The 17,010-nt window shown below is 32.5% G+C and overlaps 2 protein-coding genes across 2 annotated transcripts; one reads left to right on the top strand and one right to left on the bottom strand.

The window, feature by feature from the left end:
* Positions 1-5,066: 5,066 nt before the first annotated feature.
* LOC141688815 (co-chaperone protein p23-1-like) lies at positions 5,067-7,546 on the top strand. The gene is made up of 6 exons (XM_074492924.1): positions 5,067-5,223; positions 6,382-6,568; positions 6,682-6,841; positions 6,927-6,964; positions 7,054-7,111; positions 7,194-7,546. Exons 1-6 carry the CDS (start codon positions 5,219-5,221, stop codon positions 7,304-7,306), a joined length of 561 nt encoding a protein of 186 aa, XP_074349025.1. The 5' UTR covers positions 5,067-5,218; the 3' UTR covers positions 7,307-7,546.
* A 1,608-nt stretch (positions 7,547-9,154) lies between these two features.
* LOC141693340 (F-actin-capping protein subunit beta) lies at positions 9,155-14,535 on the bottom strand. The gene is made up of 8 exons (XM_074498412.1): positions 14,334-14,535; positions 12,720-12,790; positions 12,243-12,356; positions 11,911-11,993; positions 11,761-11,834; positions 11,471-11,590; positions 9,801-9,896; positions 9,155-9,661 (listed from the first exon to the last, which is right to left on the bottom strand). Exons 1-8 carry the CDS (start codon positions 14,460-14,462, stop codon positions 9,569-9,571), a joined length of 780 nt encoding a protein of 259 aa, XP_074354513.1. The 5' UTR covers positions 14,463-14,535; the 3' UTR covers positions 9,155-9,568.
* Positions 14,536-17,010: the final 2,475 nt, after the last annotated feature.

The raw sequence follows: 17,010 nt of genomic DNA on the forward strand, positions 1-17,010 counted from the left end.
TATTCTTTATGGACGTGGTACTTTAAATAATAGTCTGTATGTATATGACATAGAACATGATTTACTTCAGATTGAACAAACTAATAAAAAAAAAGGGATGATGAAAATCTCACTTTATTGTGGCACTGCAGTCTCCATTTAGTGGACAAGGAGAGAGGGCTGCAGATTTGCTAGGATTGGTACACAAAAATGTATGTGGACCAATGTCTATGCAAGCCATGGGTGGATTTTCATACTTCATTACTTTCATAGATGATAGATCTGGATTCGGATATGTGTTTGATGAAACACAAGTCTGAGGCCTTTGAAAAGTTCAAAGAATATAAGTATGAAGTGGAGAAATACCAAACATAGTATTATAACTCTTCGATCAGATCGAGGTGGTGAATACTTTAATGGAGTGTTTCTAGATTATCTCAAAGTAGATGGTATAGTCTCCCAGTGGACTCCTCCAGATTGGTATCTGAAAGGAGAAATCGAACTTTCTTAGACATAGTTCGGTCCATGATGAGCTATGCAAATCTTCCAGTATTCCTATGGGGTTATGCATTGGAAACCTCAGCATATTTACTGAATAAGGTGCCTTCCAAATCTGTTCCTCAAACTCCGTATGAGATATGGAAAAAAAGGAAACCGAGTCTTAAACACGTTAAGATTTGGGGATGTCCAGCTTATGTCAAATAAGTTGACCCAGATAAGCTGGAATATCGATCCGTAAAATGTAGTTTTGTGGGATATCCTAAAGAGACTTTAGGGTATTACTTTTACACCGATCATCAGGTGTTTGTCTCCAGACATCCTACCTTCTTGGAAAAGGAGTTTATCCTTGAAGGAAACAGTGGGAGCAAAATTTGAACTTGATGAAGTTCAAGAAGCACAAACTACTACGGATCAAGTGGAAACACCTGTTCTGACTGACAACCTTTTGTGGAACAGTCCATTCATAGAACAGGGAGAGTGTATCGCCAACTTGAGAGGTAATATGGCCTTGTCATTAAGAATGACAATGAGTTGTCAATCATTGATGATGACGACCCCGTGACCTATAATGAGGCTATGAGTAGTGTTGACTCAGAGAAATGGCATAGTGCCATGAAATCCGAAAAGGAATCTATGTATACGGTATACGAAAGAATGATTAGAGCAGATGGCCAGGTGGAGACCTATAAGGCCAGACTTGTGGCAAAAGGATTCAAACAAAGGCAATAGATTGACTTTAATGAAACCTTTTACTTGTAGCCCTGTTAAAATCAGTTCGGATTTTGCTTGCGATTGCTGCTTACTACGACTATGAGATCTGGCAAATGGCCAGATGGTTTTCTTTCCAAGGGAAATGAAAACCTAGTGTGTAAGCTGCTGTGAATCATATGTGGTTTAAAGCAAGCTTCTCGTAGATGGAACATCCGTTTTGATGAGACAATCAAAGAGTTTGGTTTTATCAAAAACGTAGATGAACCATGTGTCTACAAAAGGGTTAGTAGGAGCGCGGTAACATTTCTTGTATTGTATTGAAATAGAGCTGACACACATAACAACATAACAGACCCACTCACAAAGCTACTTTATGAAAGTCACTTTGATCGTCATAAAGACTAGCTGGGTATTAGATACCAGAGTGATTGGCTTTAGTACAAGTGGTAGATTGAAAGGAATATGTCCTAAGTCCAATCATATATTAGGATTTAGGAATAACTTTTATGTAATCTATTTTGATTTCATTGATATTAATAAAAGACTTGTTTTGTTTTTATTACGGGCTCTATCTATTTAAGTGTTTAAATAAGATATACCATAGTTTAGAGTAAAGCTTTTTATGGATTATGATGAGATCATAATAGTGAGACCTAAAAGATGATAACTCTAAACTTAAATAGTTCCTGATCATAGGATTACTAACTGGTAATTAATAATCCGCAAAGATCGGTACATACTATGCTTGCTTCATTATGAAGGATGTCTGTTCTCGTAGACATTTGTGTGGTAACACTATAGCTAATATGTAGGTGCTTATTATAGAATAAGTTCACTGAACATGACTCGCACAGCTGAACAACTGATGGAATTCACTCACGTGTCAGCAGTTGTTCACATAGTGATAGTTGTACAAGTATCCTTAGACTTGAGGTCATCATAGTCATCTTGTGTACACTGAACTATACTTTGGTTTAGTTCTTAGTCTCCAGGGATAATTATTAGGGCACTACTGGGTATAGGAATTTGTACACGAAGATAGTGTATGATCAATAAAGGATCTACCCCTTCAGTGAAGGAAGCGAATGTTCAAGGCTGATCCACTTATGCTAGTTCAGGAATCTCTGGCCAGAGTGAATGAAATTAGAAAGGAGTTTCTAATTTGCATAGAACTAAGCATAGTAAATGGTAAGCAAGTGATTTAATTAGATAGGCTTGACACGAGATCCATGCCTTGTATTTAATCGGGACATCGTAGGGTAGAAGGAGTTTATTGTACGGTAACCATTCACTGAATAGGTTCTTGGTATTCTAAGCAGTGAATTCGTATTATCCGGATAGTCGCGATATGCTGAGAAGTATCCCTCACGATGTAGAATAAATATGATTAATTAATTAATCATATTTAATAAATTAGAGAATTTATATAAATAATGATAAAATAGTTTTATTATTATTTATTTCTACTACCGGCTTAATATTGAACCTACAGGGTCACACCATAAAAGAGAATGATTTAATGGTGGATGAATTAATTTATAATGGCTGATAATTATTTATTTATGAAATAAATAATTAATTGGCAAATTTAATAATTGATTAAATGAGATTTAATTGATTATAAATTAATTAAGAAAAGTTCTTAATATTATTAATTAAGAATTTAATTTTTGGAAATTAAATCAAGAGAGAGAATTATTTCTAAAGTGTTTAGAAAAAGATTAATAATTAAAAGGTGTTTTAATTATTAATGAGAATAATAAATGGGTTAATAATAATAATATTTTATGGAAAAATTTCAGCTGAAAATTTTGCCAATAAATATACTATTATAAACCCTATTTTTATTCTTATCCAAAAAAAAACCCAAAAGTTTTTAGAAATCAAATTCTCTCCACCGGTGGAGTGCTTCACGTTTGAGGAGCAGCTGTTAAGGATCTCCGATCGTTGCTTTTGGATCGCTATTAAAGGTTAGTAATCGATTCATATGTTTTTACCACGATTTATATGCTTTTATTTGAATTTTATATGTGTAAAAGTGTTTTATCATGCCTCCGCTGCGATTAAAATTCAACAATGTGGTACTCCATAAACCGAACTCTGATATCATGTTAACTAACCAGTCGATCTAAAACGTTAAGGTGGTAGACGAAGGTCCGAACAGGATCTTATACTCTTTAACACCACCGATACCGCTATCTATCACAGCCAGATTCTTTGATCCTAAAATCCTACAATCCTCATGATTCTCACCAACACAAACACCGCTATCTAACACATTCAGATTCTCTGCTTTTACGTTGCCAGTTCCCTCTACGTTGTTTATTTTTTCTTCCGTGTGTGCTTTGGTACTACTACTTAAAAAATTGCTATCAATTTTAGAACCCGATTTGAGATTAATCGAACACTCCTTACAAGAATCATAACTAATTTTACTGACAACAGTAGCACCGCCAGAATTCAAACCCGCATTAATCCCACTCAAGCTATACTCGTTAGGGGCGTTCATGGGTCGGGTTGAACGGGTTGGAGGTGTTTTACGACCCAACCAAATTAAATCGGTTTGAAATTTTTCGACCCAATCCGTAAAATATAAAATCGTAACCCAACCCTACCCGTCTTATATTGGGTTGGGTTGGTTTGAACGGATTGAATGATTATAAAAAAAAAGTTTCAATATTATATATAATTGCTAATTTCGAATAGTAGAACTTACGATTATAGTACTATTCTTTAAATCTGATTAAATTGAAATTTTAGTAATATATATCATATCGTAAATCATACACATATACACAAAATTTAACTATGAATGATAATATTTATATTATATAATGTACATTGCATATAATATATAGATTGTATTTAAATTATCGAGCGATACTTAAGTTAATTCAGGTTGAGTTGAGTTGGGCGAAAAAATCTTGAATCCGTACCCAATCCATTTAATGCGGTTTGAAATTTTTTTAATCCGACCATGAATCGGTTTTTTATAATAGTTTAATTGGCCTAAAAGAGGGTTGGGTTCGGTCGGTTTGATTGGACCGAGGAACCCATGAAGAAACTTTACGAAAATCAAATCCAGCTTCAACAGACTCAATCATTAATTTCAAACACCAAGTACCTCTTCTCTCCAATCAAATTCCCTTCACAATCTAAAATCTGATCTCATTTTCCTTTTCAACCCGGGTTGCACAAAAAATATATTTTAGACAAGCAAAAAAAATTCATACATTATATTTTTCCAGTAAAATATTTTCCATGAAAAGTAATTTTTTAAAATATCTTCTAGAAAAACAGTATTTATATACCTAAAAAATACTTTTTTAAAATAAAGTTATTTTTTGGCAAACAAATGGAGCCTAAAATACATAATCATCACCACTTTTCTCTTAATTTTCGAAAATAATTCTGATATTTTTATATTTGGATTGAAGCTCAAAAGTGTGTACAACAAAAAAAAATAAGACGGGTAGAGCTAGAGATTCAAAATTAGGTCCAAAAAATTGTTTAAAATGATGTAACATGGATTATGTGTTATTTTGAGATATTTTAACCGATAAGATCGATGGTGAGTACATTGTATCAATTTTTTTTTAATAATCAATATGCTTTACAATTCAGTATATGTCCTAATAAATTTCGGGGGTGAGCGATAATCGAAATCAGAACCTGGAACGATAAGAAATAAGCTCTTAATCACCTGAATTATCTAATCGCTCAATTATATGATGACGAATTACAATGTGGTACAACATTTTGTAATGAGATACAATTTTGGATATCTAGAATTTCTCTATTAAGGTATATCAAACTTAAAATTCATAAAAAACATTTAAAAAAAAAAAGAAAATACATAAAAGGCAATAGAATTTTCATAATTAAGTAGGCACTCAAAGAGGTTCCAGAACTTTCTGCGTCTGTCTACATTCTACGCAACTAAAAAAATTATATAGAGAGAGCTCTACATAAATTACAGAACTCAAATCGACACGTCATTTGCGAAACTTTGTTTCTGATTACAAAAATGAGGTATATTCTTCTCTCTACTTCTACAATGCTTCTGTATCTATTTTGTGTGTTTATGTGATAATATACACTCGTTTTGTGATCTTGTAGCTGTAATTTTGTTGTTAATTAAACTATTTTTTGTGCTGTGTTTGTGGTTTGTATAATTTATATATTTTGTGATTCGGTACTGTAAGTGTTAATTAAGATTTTATTCGTTAATCGAGATTATTCATTCATCGAGGTTATAATTTTGGGACCGAAAATAATATATTCATTTGGCGAGATAATTAATTTATCGAATATTCATTTATCGAGGTTCTTATGTATGTATGAATTGAGGAATTTTCGCTTTGAATTGTGGATTTTTCACTTGTATTGATATAAGTATTTGCGAATAAAGCTGCAACATTACTGGGAGTTTTACTAGTTCTATATTTGGTGATAGGTTTATTGATGAATTGTTTGGTCTGTAATCTGTTTTATGGTGTATTACATTTCGAGAAGTGTTTTGAATTCGAAATCACAGTACAAAAAAAGGCTAATTATATGCATTTAAGGGCATGCCTAGGTCTTGACTTTTGACGGAGTGTTATTGTAAGTGCTGTGTAACTAAAGATCTTTTAGTGAACGTGTTGACGTAAAAAGGCACTACTGCAAACCTAGTATTCGGATTAATTGTTTGAGGTGTCAAAATTATCGTTTACAGTTTACACTAATTATTTAATTAAGTCCATTTGTAGGGGGCCGGACCCCTGCAGAGGGATTATTAGCAGAAAATGAAGTAGCTCTGTGTGCTACGGAAGTTCAATTTGTAGTTGCTCTAGTTTAGTGCCCGAGCTTTTCACTATATTTTTAAGATGAAATACCAGAGTATATGTGATATGACTATTGCTCTATCCTAATTTCACGTTAAGATGGTACTAATACTATTGTCCCTGTTCTGCCCGCTCTGTAGTAGTATAACTGATGGATGTAAATTTTTATCTTAACCCAAGTCTTTAGTTTAAAACTGTGAGGAAGTTTAGATTGGTTTTGTGATTCTCCATCCAACTACAAACTGCATCGCACACCAGTAGTGTGGTTATTTGATATCATTAGAGGTGATTAGAGAGGATTACTACATAGTATATTTAGAATAATGCTTTTAACGACTCATATTTCTTGTTTGTGGATGTGCAGTCGACATCCTTCTGTAAAGTGGGCACAGAGATCTGATGTTCTTTTCATCACTGTTGATTTACCTGATGCTAAGGATGTGAAGCTTAAGCTTGAGCCAGAGGGAAAATTTTACTTCTCTGCAACAAGTGGGCCAGAGAAATTGCTCTATGAAATAGACATTGATCTTTATGACCAAGTCGACGTAGATGTATGTGCTGATTGTTTGCAGTTATGTAATTAAATGTAATGAAACTGAGGTTTCTTTGTTTTTATGGAAATTGATGAGATTGTGATTTTGAAATTGTGAATGCTCTATTTCAGGAGAGCAAGGCAAGTGTTGGCTCAAGAAATATCTTTTACGTCATAAAGAAAGTAGAAAGCAAATGGTGGAGCAGACTACTGAAAAAGGAGGGGAAACCCCCTCTGTTTCTAAAAGTTGATTGGAACAAATGGATTGATGAAGATGAGCAGGACGAGCAAGGTGTGATTAATGTTTGCTTAGTTACTAGCTTATTTTTCCTGGATATTGACTTACTAAACGTACTTACATCTCTTCTGGTTTTCAGATGAAAATACTATGAATTTAGACGACATTAACTTCTCGGTGAGTATCTGTAGTAAAAATAATAATGGTTTCAGTTGGTTCTAATATGTATTGGACTGATGTTGGTTGTTCCATTTTGTTTATTACAGGGTCTTCAAATGAGTGGCAGTGGAGATGACTATGGTCAAGCTCTTGATGATGATGAAGGTAAGTATTATACTGATTCTGTTAATTAGCTTAAATAACCTCATTTTGTCCGTGTTTCTTACTACTGATATGCATTATGCAGATGGTGGAGATGATGATAGTGACACCGAGGAAGAGATCAAAGAAGATTACGGCAAATCTGAGGCCGATGATGAAAAGGCCCCTGCTAGCGGTGATCCTGAACCAAAATCATGAGCTACATTGTTTCTATACATCTAAATATATTGGTATTATGTTAGTTTTGGAAGTTGTCAAAACATACTTGCTCTATGAGACGTTAGGTCACAATGGATTTGATTTTTGGAAGTGCTTTCGAAAGCTTAAAAGTTGTTCTAAATGTTCTTATGAGAATTTGATATTGAGAATTTGATATTGGTTGTAACAGTGGCTACAGTAGATTTCAATATATACTTAACTATAAAGTATAATTAAATATATTGTATATAACTACATCAACTATAATCAAATTTGTACTTTTTCCTATACTATTAAACTACAATCAAGTTTGTGTAATTTTTTGATTTATTAAGCCCGCGGAGATTCGGAAGACCTTTTCTTACTCATTTTGGTTTTTTATCGATCAATATATCATGATCGTAAAATTGTGACATATGTCAACTATTTTTTTATGGGTTACATATAAAATTATGACATATGTCAACTATTAACGTATACAATTACGTGATTCATTTATAACTGTATTGAGATTTGAGTGCTTGAGACTAATATAATTTGGTAACTAGCTAGCAACCTATATACTTATTTGTAAATTTATGCTTAGCAAAGCACTAGAAGTTATAATTTTAGGTATAGTAACAGAATTTTTGAAGTTAACATATTATTATTCTCACAAATATTCTTAGTTTGAACTAGCTCATAGTTCTCAATAAAATTTACTTTTTGTTTTTTGTTTTCCTCAAATATCTTAATACATTACCATACAAATTACATGGTGCGTTAATGTTCATGTAATAGATCAGTCGCACAACCACGCAAGTTATATACAAGCTATATACTGTAAATAACAACTTAAGTGCACGATTCATATGTACAACGTGATATTTATGTGTCATGTTAAAGCAAAGGCAAAGCGAATAATGTGATATATGATCAGTTTTGGATCTCACTTTTTTTTGTAAATAATTGTAGATTTTTTGCATCTCACTTTGATTTTGTATTTTATTATATCGCCTATTAATATAAATTCTGAGTTCTAGTATTTTAGATAATATTTATAAATTTTTTAAAATTTATTTACTATTTATTTTTATTTAAATCAAATAAAACAATCAAAAAATTAAAAATAAATAGTTGATAAAATTTTAAAAATCTAAAAATATTATTTAAATTAGTAGAACTCGTAACCTTTCATTTGGATGTTAGATCATTCACAAAAAATGTGGGAAACTCAATATATATTATTTTTAAGAATTTTGACTAACGATATAGTGATATTTTTGATATAAATTTTAAAATAAGTGACTCATTTGAGTCAGTTTTGTAACCAGTGACTCACTTGAAACATTTGGACGCAGTAAGTTACCTACTTGATATTTAACCCCTTTTGCATCTCACTTTTTTTGTAAATAATTGTAGACTTTTTACATCTCACTTTGATTTTGTATTTTATTATATCGACTATTAATATAAATTAATTAGCAATATGTATTCATGTGAATGCTGTGAAACTGACAAACCAACCTAATACGGTATTAAAAATACTATTTACATAATCAAATACTGAAATCATGCCTAAAATCCAGGTCGTTTGAATCAAAATCGAAAATCCTAATAGTAGATATTCCCAAACCCTATCAACACACTTAGGTAGTCTATATTATCCATGATTCAATCTAAGAAAATCAACAAAACACAGAATAGAAAGCCTCTATACCCCTCTATTTATACTTGCCGTACTTAACAAAATAGTAACCAACTACATGTTTCTAAAACAAAAAAGAAGGGAGATTGAAATGAAGTGTCAAAAGAATAACACAGAGAGAGAAATAAGTTCAGAAGAGGATATCAAGCAGTACCAAAATGAACAAGGATCAAGTCAATTTTGACTCGTTAGCTTATTTAAATCAGTCACTGTCCAACTTAAAGTACAAGATAATTAATATTAATCTTCAACAACAATTCTACTTTCCATAATCGTTCATGCTTGATACATTTCATGATATCCTGGCCAGATGATAAGAGGTAAAAAATATGGAGACACAGCAATAATGCAAGAATTTCTACCTACAAAACTACAAAGTAACTTTGACCAGTTCTGGAGCTCAATCTTAACTCTATAGGGTGAATTCATGATCCATGGTCTTTTGATTCCCAGAACAATACAGATCACAATTCACAAATGCATTCCAAAACTCAATCAAAACATCACTAGTGTGGCAAAAATCACCAAGAAACAACAGGTCTACACATGATCCTACTTCAAATGTCAAAAAAACCTCACACATCTCGATTATCAGGGAATCTCATTTGCAGTAATTCAGCAGGCGGTCGCAAGGTGCACACCATCTCTTTTGTCTTCCCAAAGTAAACCTGCAATTGCCCCTATTGATTAATATAACTTACTGGTGTAATTTGGTACAAACCTACTGATATTATCACTCGATATGGCAAAATATTACCAGTTTTACAAGTTTATTCTTTTTTTATAAATTAGGCAACGACACTTTACCTGTTCTAATGAATTCCTCAGCTTCCCTTCTAGTTCTTCTATCATCTTTCCCATGTTGTGTAGATGACCTTCTGCAACTGCAAGGTCCATAGTCATCTAGAACACGGGAACAAAGTTCAGGAATGAGCATGAGCGAACATATACCAATGGAACAGATCCAATCAATAAAAAAAGAGAAATGCATGCTGCAGCTTAATATTCTTTGTTAATATGAAACTACTCGTTTACAACTTCCATTATACCATTTTTATCCACTTGCATATTTTGATAATTTTTAAACTAGTGAGAGACTAAAACGACATTCTGTAAGTTATTAAGTTTAGAATTACAATGTATATTTAATGTAAAACAAACAGATAACTGTTACAAAAGATTTATAGTTTTGCCCTAATTGAACTCAAAATCAAATTATGTGTAAGCCTTTTCTTGGCTTATTGTCAAGTACAATGGAGTTGGAGGGTGTTTGAGAGAGCTTTATGCATGATCATTACAACTGAGGTTCTAAACTCCAAAGCTAAATCATGAAGCTTTCACCGTGAAAAACGCTAGGTAAAAAATGGGAGGATAAAAGTTTTCAAGGTGGCAGCTTAGCCAAAGGCTTAGTCAAGGCTCAAATTTGTTCAAGCAGTGTTGTTAAAGCGCGATTAATGGCGCTTCGTGCTTAGGCGCAATCTGTGCAATTTGAACACTGTGTGATTTAGCACGATTCTGAAATCGTCCAAAAGCAGCTCAAGCGCTAAAAGACGCTAAGAAACACAAAAAGGGGTTCATGACAGTAAAAGACATTAATGCCCTTAAAAAGAAGGTTTAAAGGAAAAAATATCTTAAGGTGTTTCACACAACACTAAGCCTTCATTACAAGTCTCTCAACGGTCTCTACATCTCAGCCTCATCTACAAGTAAGTCGGAGATTGAGTTAGGTGACGCTGAAGCTTTTGATTTAGAGACCTTATCTATGAAAGCTTCATTATTGACATTATTATCATGTTATTTATGCTCATCATTATATTTAAATGTTAAGATTAGCTTACGTAGTATTATCTTTTTCTTAAATTTTATTTTTTTGGTCAAAAAGACGTGCGATTAATGACGCTTTGTGATTTGCGCTTTGAATTTGTGTCTTGCGCCTTTTTATAATCTGCGCCTTAAACAACAAAGGGTTCAACCATCAACGGTGACTAATGTATGGTAAGAATTAAGAAAAGAGGGCTAGCACATGCAAGTGAAATGCAACAAGAAAGAGTACACACGAAAGAGAATGGAGATAAAGCTTCTGATCTACACAAGTTTTTACTAAAAGTAAAAAAAAAACTTATTCTCTTTTAGTCCTTACTGCAGCTAGAGTCCTAATATAATATCATGTAATATATGATATCCTAATATCAGAATCATATGATGAAGTTATAAACTTATTTATTTAACAAAATATGTTTTGTTGAAACATTAAGTAATGCATTATATTATTTCCAAATGTTTCAAGACCCATTAAGTTCACATCAAAGATGAGATTTACAATTCACAGACAAAGAATACTAAAACCAATTAGTGCTCTCTAGTGGAACTGAAGGAGGATGTACGTGTTCCATCTACCATTACAAGATACCATGAACAACAGTATAACTATAACCTATATATCTATAAAAGCATGACTAAAGCAGAGAATCGATTACCTGTCTTCTGATTGATCCTGATAAATTGAAGGAGCCTGATGACTCATTATTTGTGGTCAAAGACAGCATGACAGTGCTAGTCAAACAATAATGTGATGTTCCATTTTCATCTGGCCCCACCTAGGAAGAAATCCATCAATTGCTAAACGAACATGTAAAAGGCTAGTAGACGACCAACTTATCAATAATTTTATTGGCAGGGGTTTGGTACATTCAGAGAAAAAAATAATCAACACAGATAGAATTTTCACATATCGATCTTCTGACCTACAAGTGATTTGTATGTGTACCTCAACTACATGTATTGCATCCCAAGCGCCCTCTTGCAGATAACCTCTTCTACCATGTCCAGACTTCGAGCCATCTCCATAGTCAAGATACATCGCAAATCAGTTGGGGACGAGAAACATTGCTAGCAACTATTTACGTAAAACCCGTACCTTTTTTTATCAAGAAGCAAGCTACAAATCCTTCATTTTCATCCTCCCACATATATACTGATGAAATCCCTCCCTCGTAATACCTAACAATTTATTTGTTAAAACATCTGCATAACTCTATATGTAAAATATAACAGGATATTAAAAAGAAAGACCATTTCAGTATATTACATCAATAATGTATGCTTAAAGCCCGAACATGTTTAAAGATGTACATATTGATAAAGATTCCATTGTTCTTTTAAATACTATATAGATGATATGACAACTCAAATGGAAGGAGATGTAAGGATGATAAAATAATTTAAAGACGAGGTAAGTAAGGACCTCACTGGTCACAATAAACTGCAAAGACGTCATTTGCTTCGATTTCAAGTTTTCTTAAATCTGATGATGGATAAGGCCCGTCTTCCAGTGGAGGATGGTATTTATTTGACCAGGGTGATCTGCCAAAAAAACATTGATAACTTACAACTAAAAGAATCTAAATGATCCTCAAAGATACAGAAGTGGAGGAGAATGGATTATAAACTGCATATGAATCTAAATACGCATGCTAACACAAAAGTCATTTTTACATAAAGATCGTAATGATGATGATGCCCCTGCTATTTTACGCAGTCGGCCTCAAAATTTATAGAAACAAAGATCAACTATAGGATCCTGGGTATCAATGAAGTACCATTTAATTTTATGCACCCCAAGCACATATAGAACAATTTAATGAAAACTGCATGAAGCAGCCATAATAAATACTGTGACAGAACTCAAGTACTTAACAAATTTTGACATTACAATACAACTTTTACCTGTAAGAGTCAGCATCTCTGTTATACTCGCACAATATGAACTCCTTTCCACATTCAATATCGCTCAACACCTGCTTATTTGTGAAAGACGTAAAAATAAGAAATCTATCAAATATTTAAACTACAACAGAATATTTATGCTTCTATATATGCTATAGTGAAAATCGGCACAATCTACAACAAGATTGAAGTAACTTAAGACCGGTCTCTTCCGTAAATGGTAAAAATCTACCTCCAGCAGTGAATTTAAAGTTATACATATTAACAGAATAAGGATCTATACATGCTATGACACAAATTCTTCTTAAGAATAAAAAAAAATAAGATCACTCTGTTCCAGAATTGGTAAAAACCTGTCTCAGTCAACAAATTAGATTAAATATCATCGCGAACCACAACACATACACTAAAATTGAATAAGTTACAATTTGAATCAAATGCTGGAAATCAAAACAAGTTCACATATATTAAATTACACATATACAACAGAATATACTATGCTTATATAAACTATAAAATATATGAAACAACGCACAATCTAACTCAGTAATCGGGATCAATGCATTTCGTAAAAAGCAATCTAGCACAATTAATCAACATAAACAAGTTCACATATGTTAAATTACACATATACAGCGGCATATACTATGCTTCTATACACAAGCTCCTTTTTATACGTTGTGTAAAAAGCAATCTAACGCAACTAATCAACATAATATCTCAAATTAAAGAATCGATGATTTAAATTAGAGAAATGTAGATTATACATATAACAAATGCACGTGGGTTAAATTACACATTTACAACAGAATCTACTGCGCTTCTATATAAACTAAAACATAAATGAAACAACACACAATCTACTAATTAATCGAGATCGAAACATTCCGTAAAATGCAATCTAATCGATGACCGTAAAATGCAATCTAATCAACGATGATTAAAATTAAATAAATGTAGCATATACAACAGAACATACTACACTTCTATATAAACTAGAACATATATGAAACAACACGCAATCTACTAATTAATCGAGATCAATCCATTCCGTGAAAAGTAATCTAAGGAAATTAATTAACATAGAATCTGAAATAGAAGAATCGATGAATATTCACATATGTTAAATAAGCATACACAATAGAATATACTCCTCTTCTATACATAAAATCTGAAATAGAAGAATCTATGATTTAAATGTAAATAAATGTAGATTAGACATTTAACAAGTTCACGTATGTTAAAGTACACATATACAACACAATATACTACACTTCTATACACAATCTACAGTCTACACTAATCTAGATCGATACGTTCCCGTAAAAAGCAATCTAACGCAATTAATTAGCATAGAATCTGAATTTGAAGAATCGATAATTAATATTAAATAAATTTAGATTACACATATAACAACAAGTTCACATATGTTAAATAAACATACACAGAATATACTACGCTTCCTTACACAATCGACTAATTTATCGAGATCGTAACGTTGCGTAAAAAGCAATTTAACGCAATTAATTAACATAGAATCTGAAATTGAAGAATCGATGATTGAAATTAGAGAAGATGTAGATTCGAATCGAGAAATGAAATAAAGAAGAGGACCTGGAGAGGCTGATCGACTTGAGAGAGAAGATCGGAGGAATGATGGGGAAGTAAACTGAGAAGAGCGGAGAGTGCGGTGTCGATGTGCTTCGGAGGTATTCTTCTCATCAATCCCAACGCTGCATCCATCGAAACACCTACTGTGTGTGTTTGGTGTGTGTGTTTTGGAGAGGTTCAAAATCGTGTGTATATCCTCTCTTTTCCCCTCTTTTGTTTTTTGTGTTTAAAAAATAATTTTTATATATATTATCAAATTAATTGTTTTGTTTTTTAGAACAAAAACGTTAATTCACTAATAAAAAGTCATACGAAATGATCGAGCCGAATAAATAATAAATTATGATCGGTTATTCTCAGTAAGAGACAGTTAACCGGTATTTTGAAGATGATGTATATATAAATATAAGTACCCACTTCATGCATTCTCGCTAAATTATTGGTACCCTGTTCATCATGTCGAATGAGTTATTGTTTGAGCTATCGAACAGAATTGCGATTTGATACGAAATTTCATCACTGAATGAAGACCCCCACTTACAATCAAGCAGTGAAAAACAAACCTCTCACCGAGAAGAGAAAATAACCTGAAAATACAAGCCAAAAATTGAAATAAAAATAAAAAAATAACTTAGATCTGACAATTGGAAACACGAGATCGGTCGTAAATTCTCAACTCCAATAAGTCATGTTTGAATCGAAGAAGAAAATCAATCCCAAGTACCGATAACGTGGATTCAGAAAAACAAACCAAACCTAATGAAAATGATAGAAATTATTTACCTAAAATGAAGATTATTGAAAGAAACAAAACAAATAAAAGGATTTGGGACTTTTTACCAGATAAACGGATGAAAACCCCGTCGATTATAGTTTTTAAGAGAGAGGCGACGCTGAGAGAAAAAGAGAGAATTAGGTTATGGCTTTTTGTGTTTTATTAACAAATTAATTGTTATAATTGATTTTTTTGGCGAGAAATAATTTTTCACGTAAATAAACTATATCAAAATATAATAGGAGGAGTAAAAATTTATTTAATTCCAAAAAAAGTTTATCATCTAGCATCACACAAAAAATTAGATAAAACCAAATTAAACCAAATATACACAGTACATTCCGTTTAGAAGGATAGTAAAATTTACGCAAACCATGTTCCCACTCCGAAAAGTAGGAAAACTGTTTTCGTGAAGACCATCGACTTAGTGCACGACAAATATTGTGAATGATATATACATACATGTGTAACATAACAATACGTATAAAAACTAAGCAATACTATTAAAAAAGATTTTAAAAAGATAAAGTAAACAAGATAAATAACTAAGCTTGTGGATTCATGCACACGAGACCTACCTTCACGGAGTTGAACATATACACAAAAGATAAAAAAAAAAAAAAACTCTACGTAGTATCCCTTCGAACCCACCGGACAAACCCTCAACCACTATAATATGTAGTTTCCAAGAAATTTTATCTAATATCATGTTACCTGTGAGATTTAAGCCCCCGTATCTAAACTCATTGACCCGTCCAAGTTCTACGGGGTCTACCTCTTGTCTAAAAAAATTTAGATGACAATCGTTTAAAATATAAGAGGAAAACATCCATCTTGAAAAATCATATATATGTACTTATTATATGAAAAAAGAGTAAATAATGTACAAGCCGTTATATATATTAAAATTTTGCACCCTAAAAATAAGAGAAAAGAGTAAACATCATGCATGCTAAGTACTTTTAAAATATATCTTGTAAGGAGTATTGTTTTGAAGTTACCTTAAATCAAGAATACAAGATTACAATACCAAAAGACTTGTTCGAGGCACGTGAGCACCACGCTATCCTTAAAACAGATTAGCCCCTTCTGTGTGTGCTTGAAGGTGATGCGGCTTCCGTCTCCCAGGATACAACGAACTAAGGTAGTCTTTAGCACTACAAGACCCGCATTCTACGAGCCGAACAAATACTACTTTCTATCTCACAAAAATAAGAACCTAGAACTCTAAGAGGAATGCAAGAAAAATGATACTTGTATGTATTTTTTGTGTCTCAAACCAATGAGGCAAGACCTCTTTTTATAGGGGAAATGAACTTGTAACTTACAAAATTATTCAATTTTGTAACATAAAAAATAATGATCAAATTAAAATCATGACATTAATATAAGAGTTATAAAAATTCAAAATACATAAGTTACAAATCAAATAAAATAAATGCAAATAAATTTTTATTCAAATATTTTCCAACAATCCCCCACATGAATAAAAATTGACTTTACAAAATGACTCTTTTGACACGGAGATAGAAAGTCACGAAAGAAACCAGCATTGGATAGGTAGATGTTATCCCTTGAACCTTCCCTTGTAAGAACATATTTACATTTCTAGAGTTACAGTAGTCGCGTTGACCTTGAACTGCCCTTCTGTATTGTGAAATGATGATACGTCCCCCACTGGAGTCTTTCCTATATTTGTTCAGTTCTCACTGTTAAGCCAATTTTGATCTTGAGCTTTAGCCTGGTTTTGTGAGTTTTTCCCGAAATTAGCCCCCACAATTCCTTCTTGAAGCGACCCCACTTCTCCCATATAGGTGATCACTAAAATAATACAGAAGTATTAGTTGTTCGACATATCGACACATAAGGATCATTAAAAGCATAGCTTAGCCTTTTCCATATTTT

The sequence above is a fragment of the Apium graveolens genome, chromosome 10 (genome assembly GCF_009905375.1).
Source record: "Apium graveolens cultivar Ventura chromosome 10, ASM990537v1, whole genome shotgun sequence".
Classification (NCBI taxonomy): domain Eukaryota; kingdom Viridiplantae; phylum Streptophyta; class Magnoliopsida; order Apiales; family Apiaceae; genus Apium; species Apium graveolens.

Excerpts from the sequence above, each read along its gene's own strand:
- LOC141693340 (XM_074498412.1), bottom strand. The coding sequence starts at position 14,462 with ATGGATGCAGCGTTGGGATTGATGAGAAGAATACCTCCGAAGCACATC. Across the intron at positions 12,357-12,719 it reads AGAGATGCTGACTCTTACAG|ATCACCCTGGTCAAATAAAT; the intron begins GTAAAAGTTGTA and ends TTTTTTTGGCAG. Across the intron at positions 9,897-11,470 it reads CAGGATCAATCAGAAGACAG|ATGACTATGGACCTTGCAGT; the intron begins GTAATCGATTCT and ends CCCGTGTTCTAG.
- LOC141688815 (XM_074492924.1), top strand. Across the intron at positions 6,842-6,926 it reads AGATGAGCAGGACGAGCAAG|ATGAAAATACTATGAATTTA; the intron begins GTGTGATTAATG and ends TCTGGTTTTCAG. Across the intron at positions 7,112-7,193 it reads AGCTCTTGATGATGATGAAG|ATGGTGGAGATGATGATAGT; the intron begins GTAAGTATTATA and ends TGCATTATGCAG.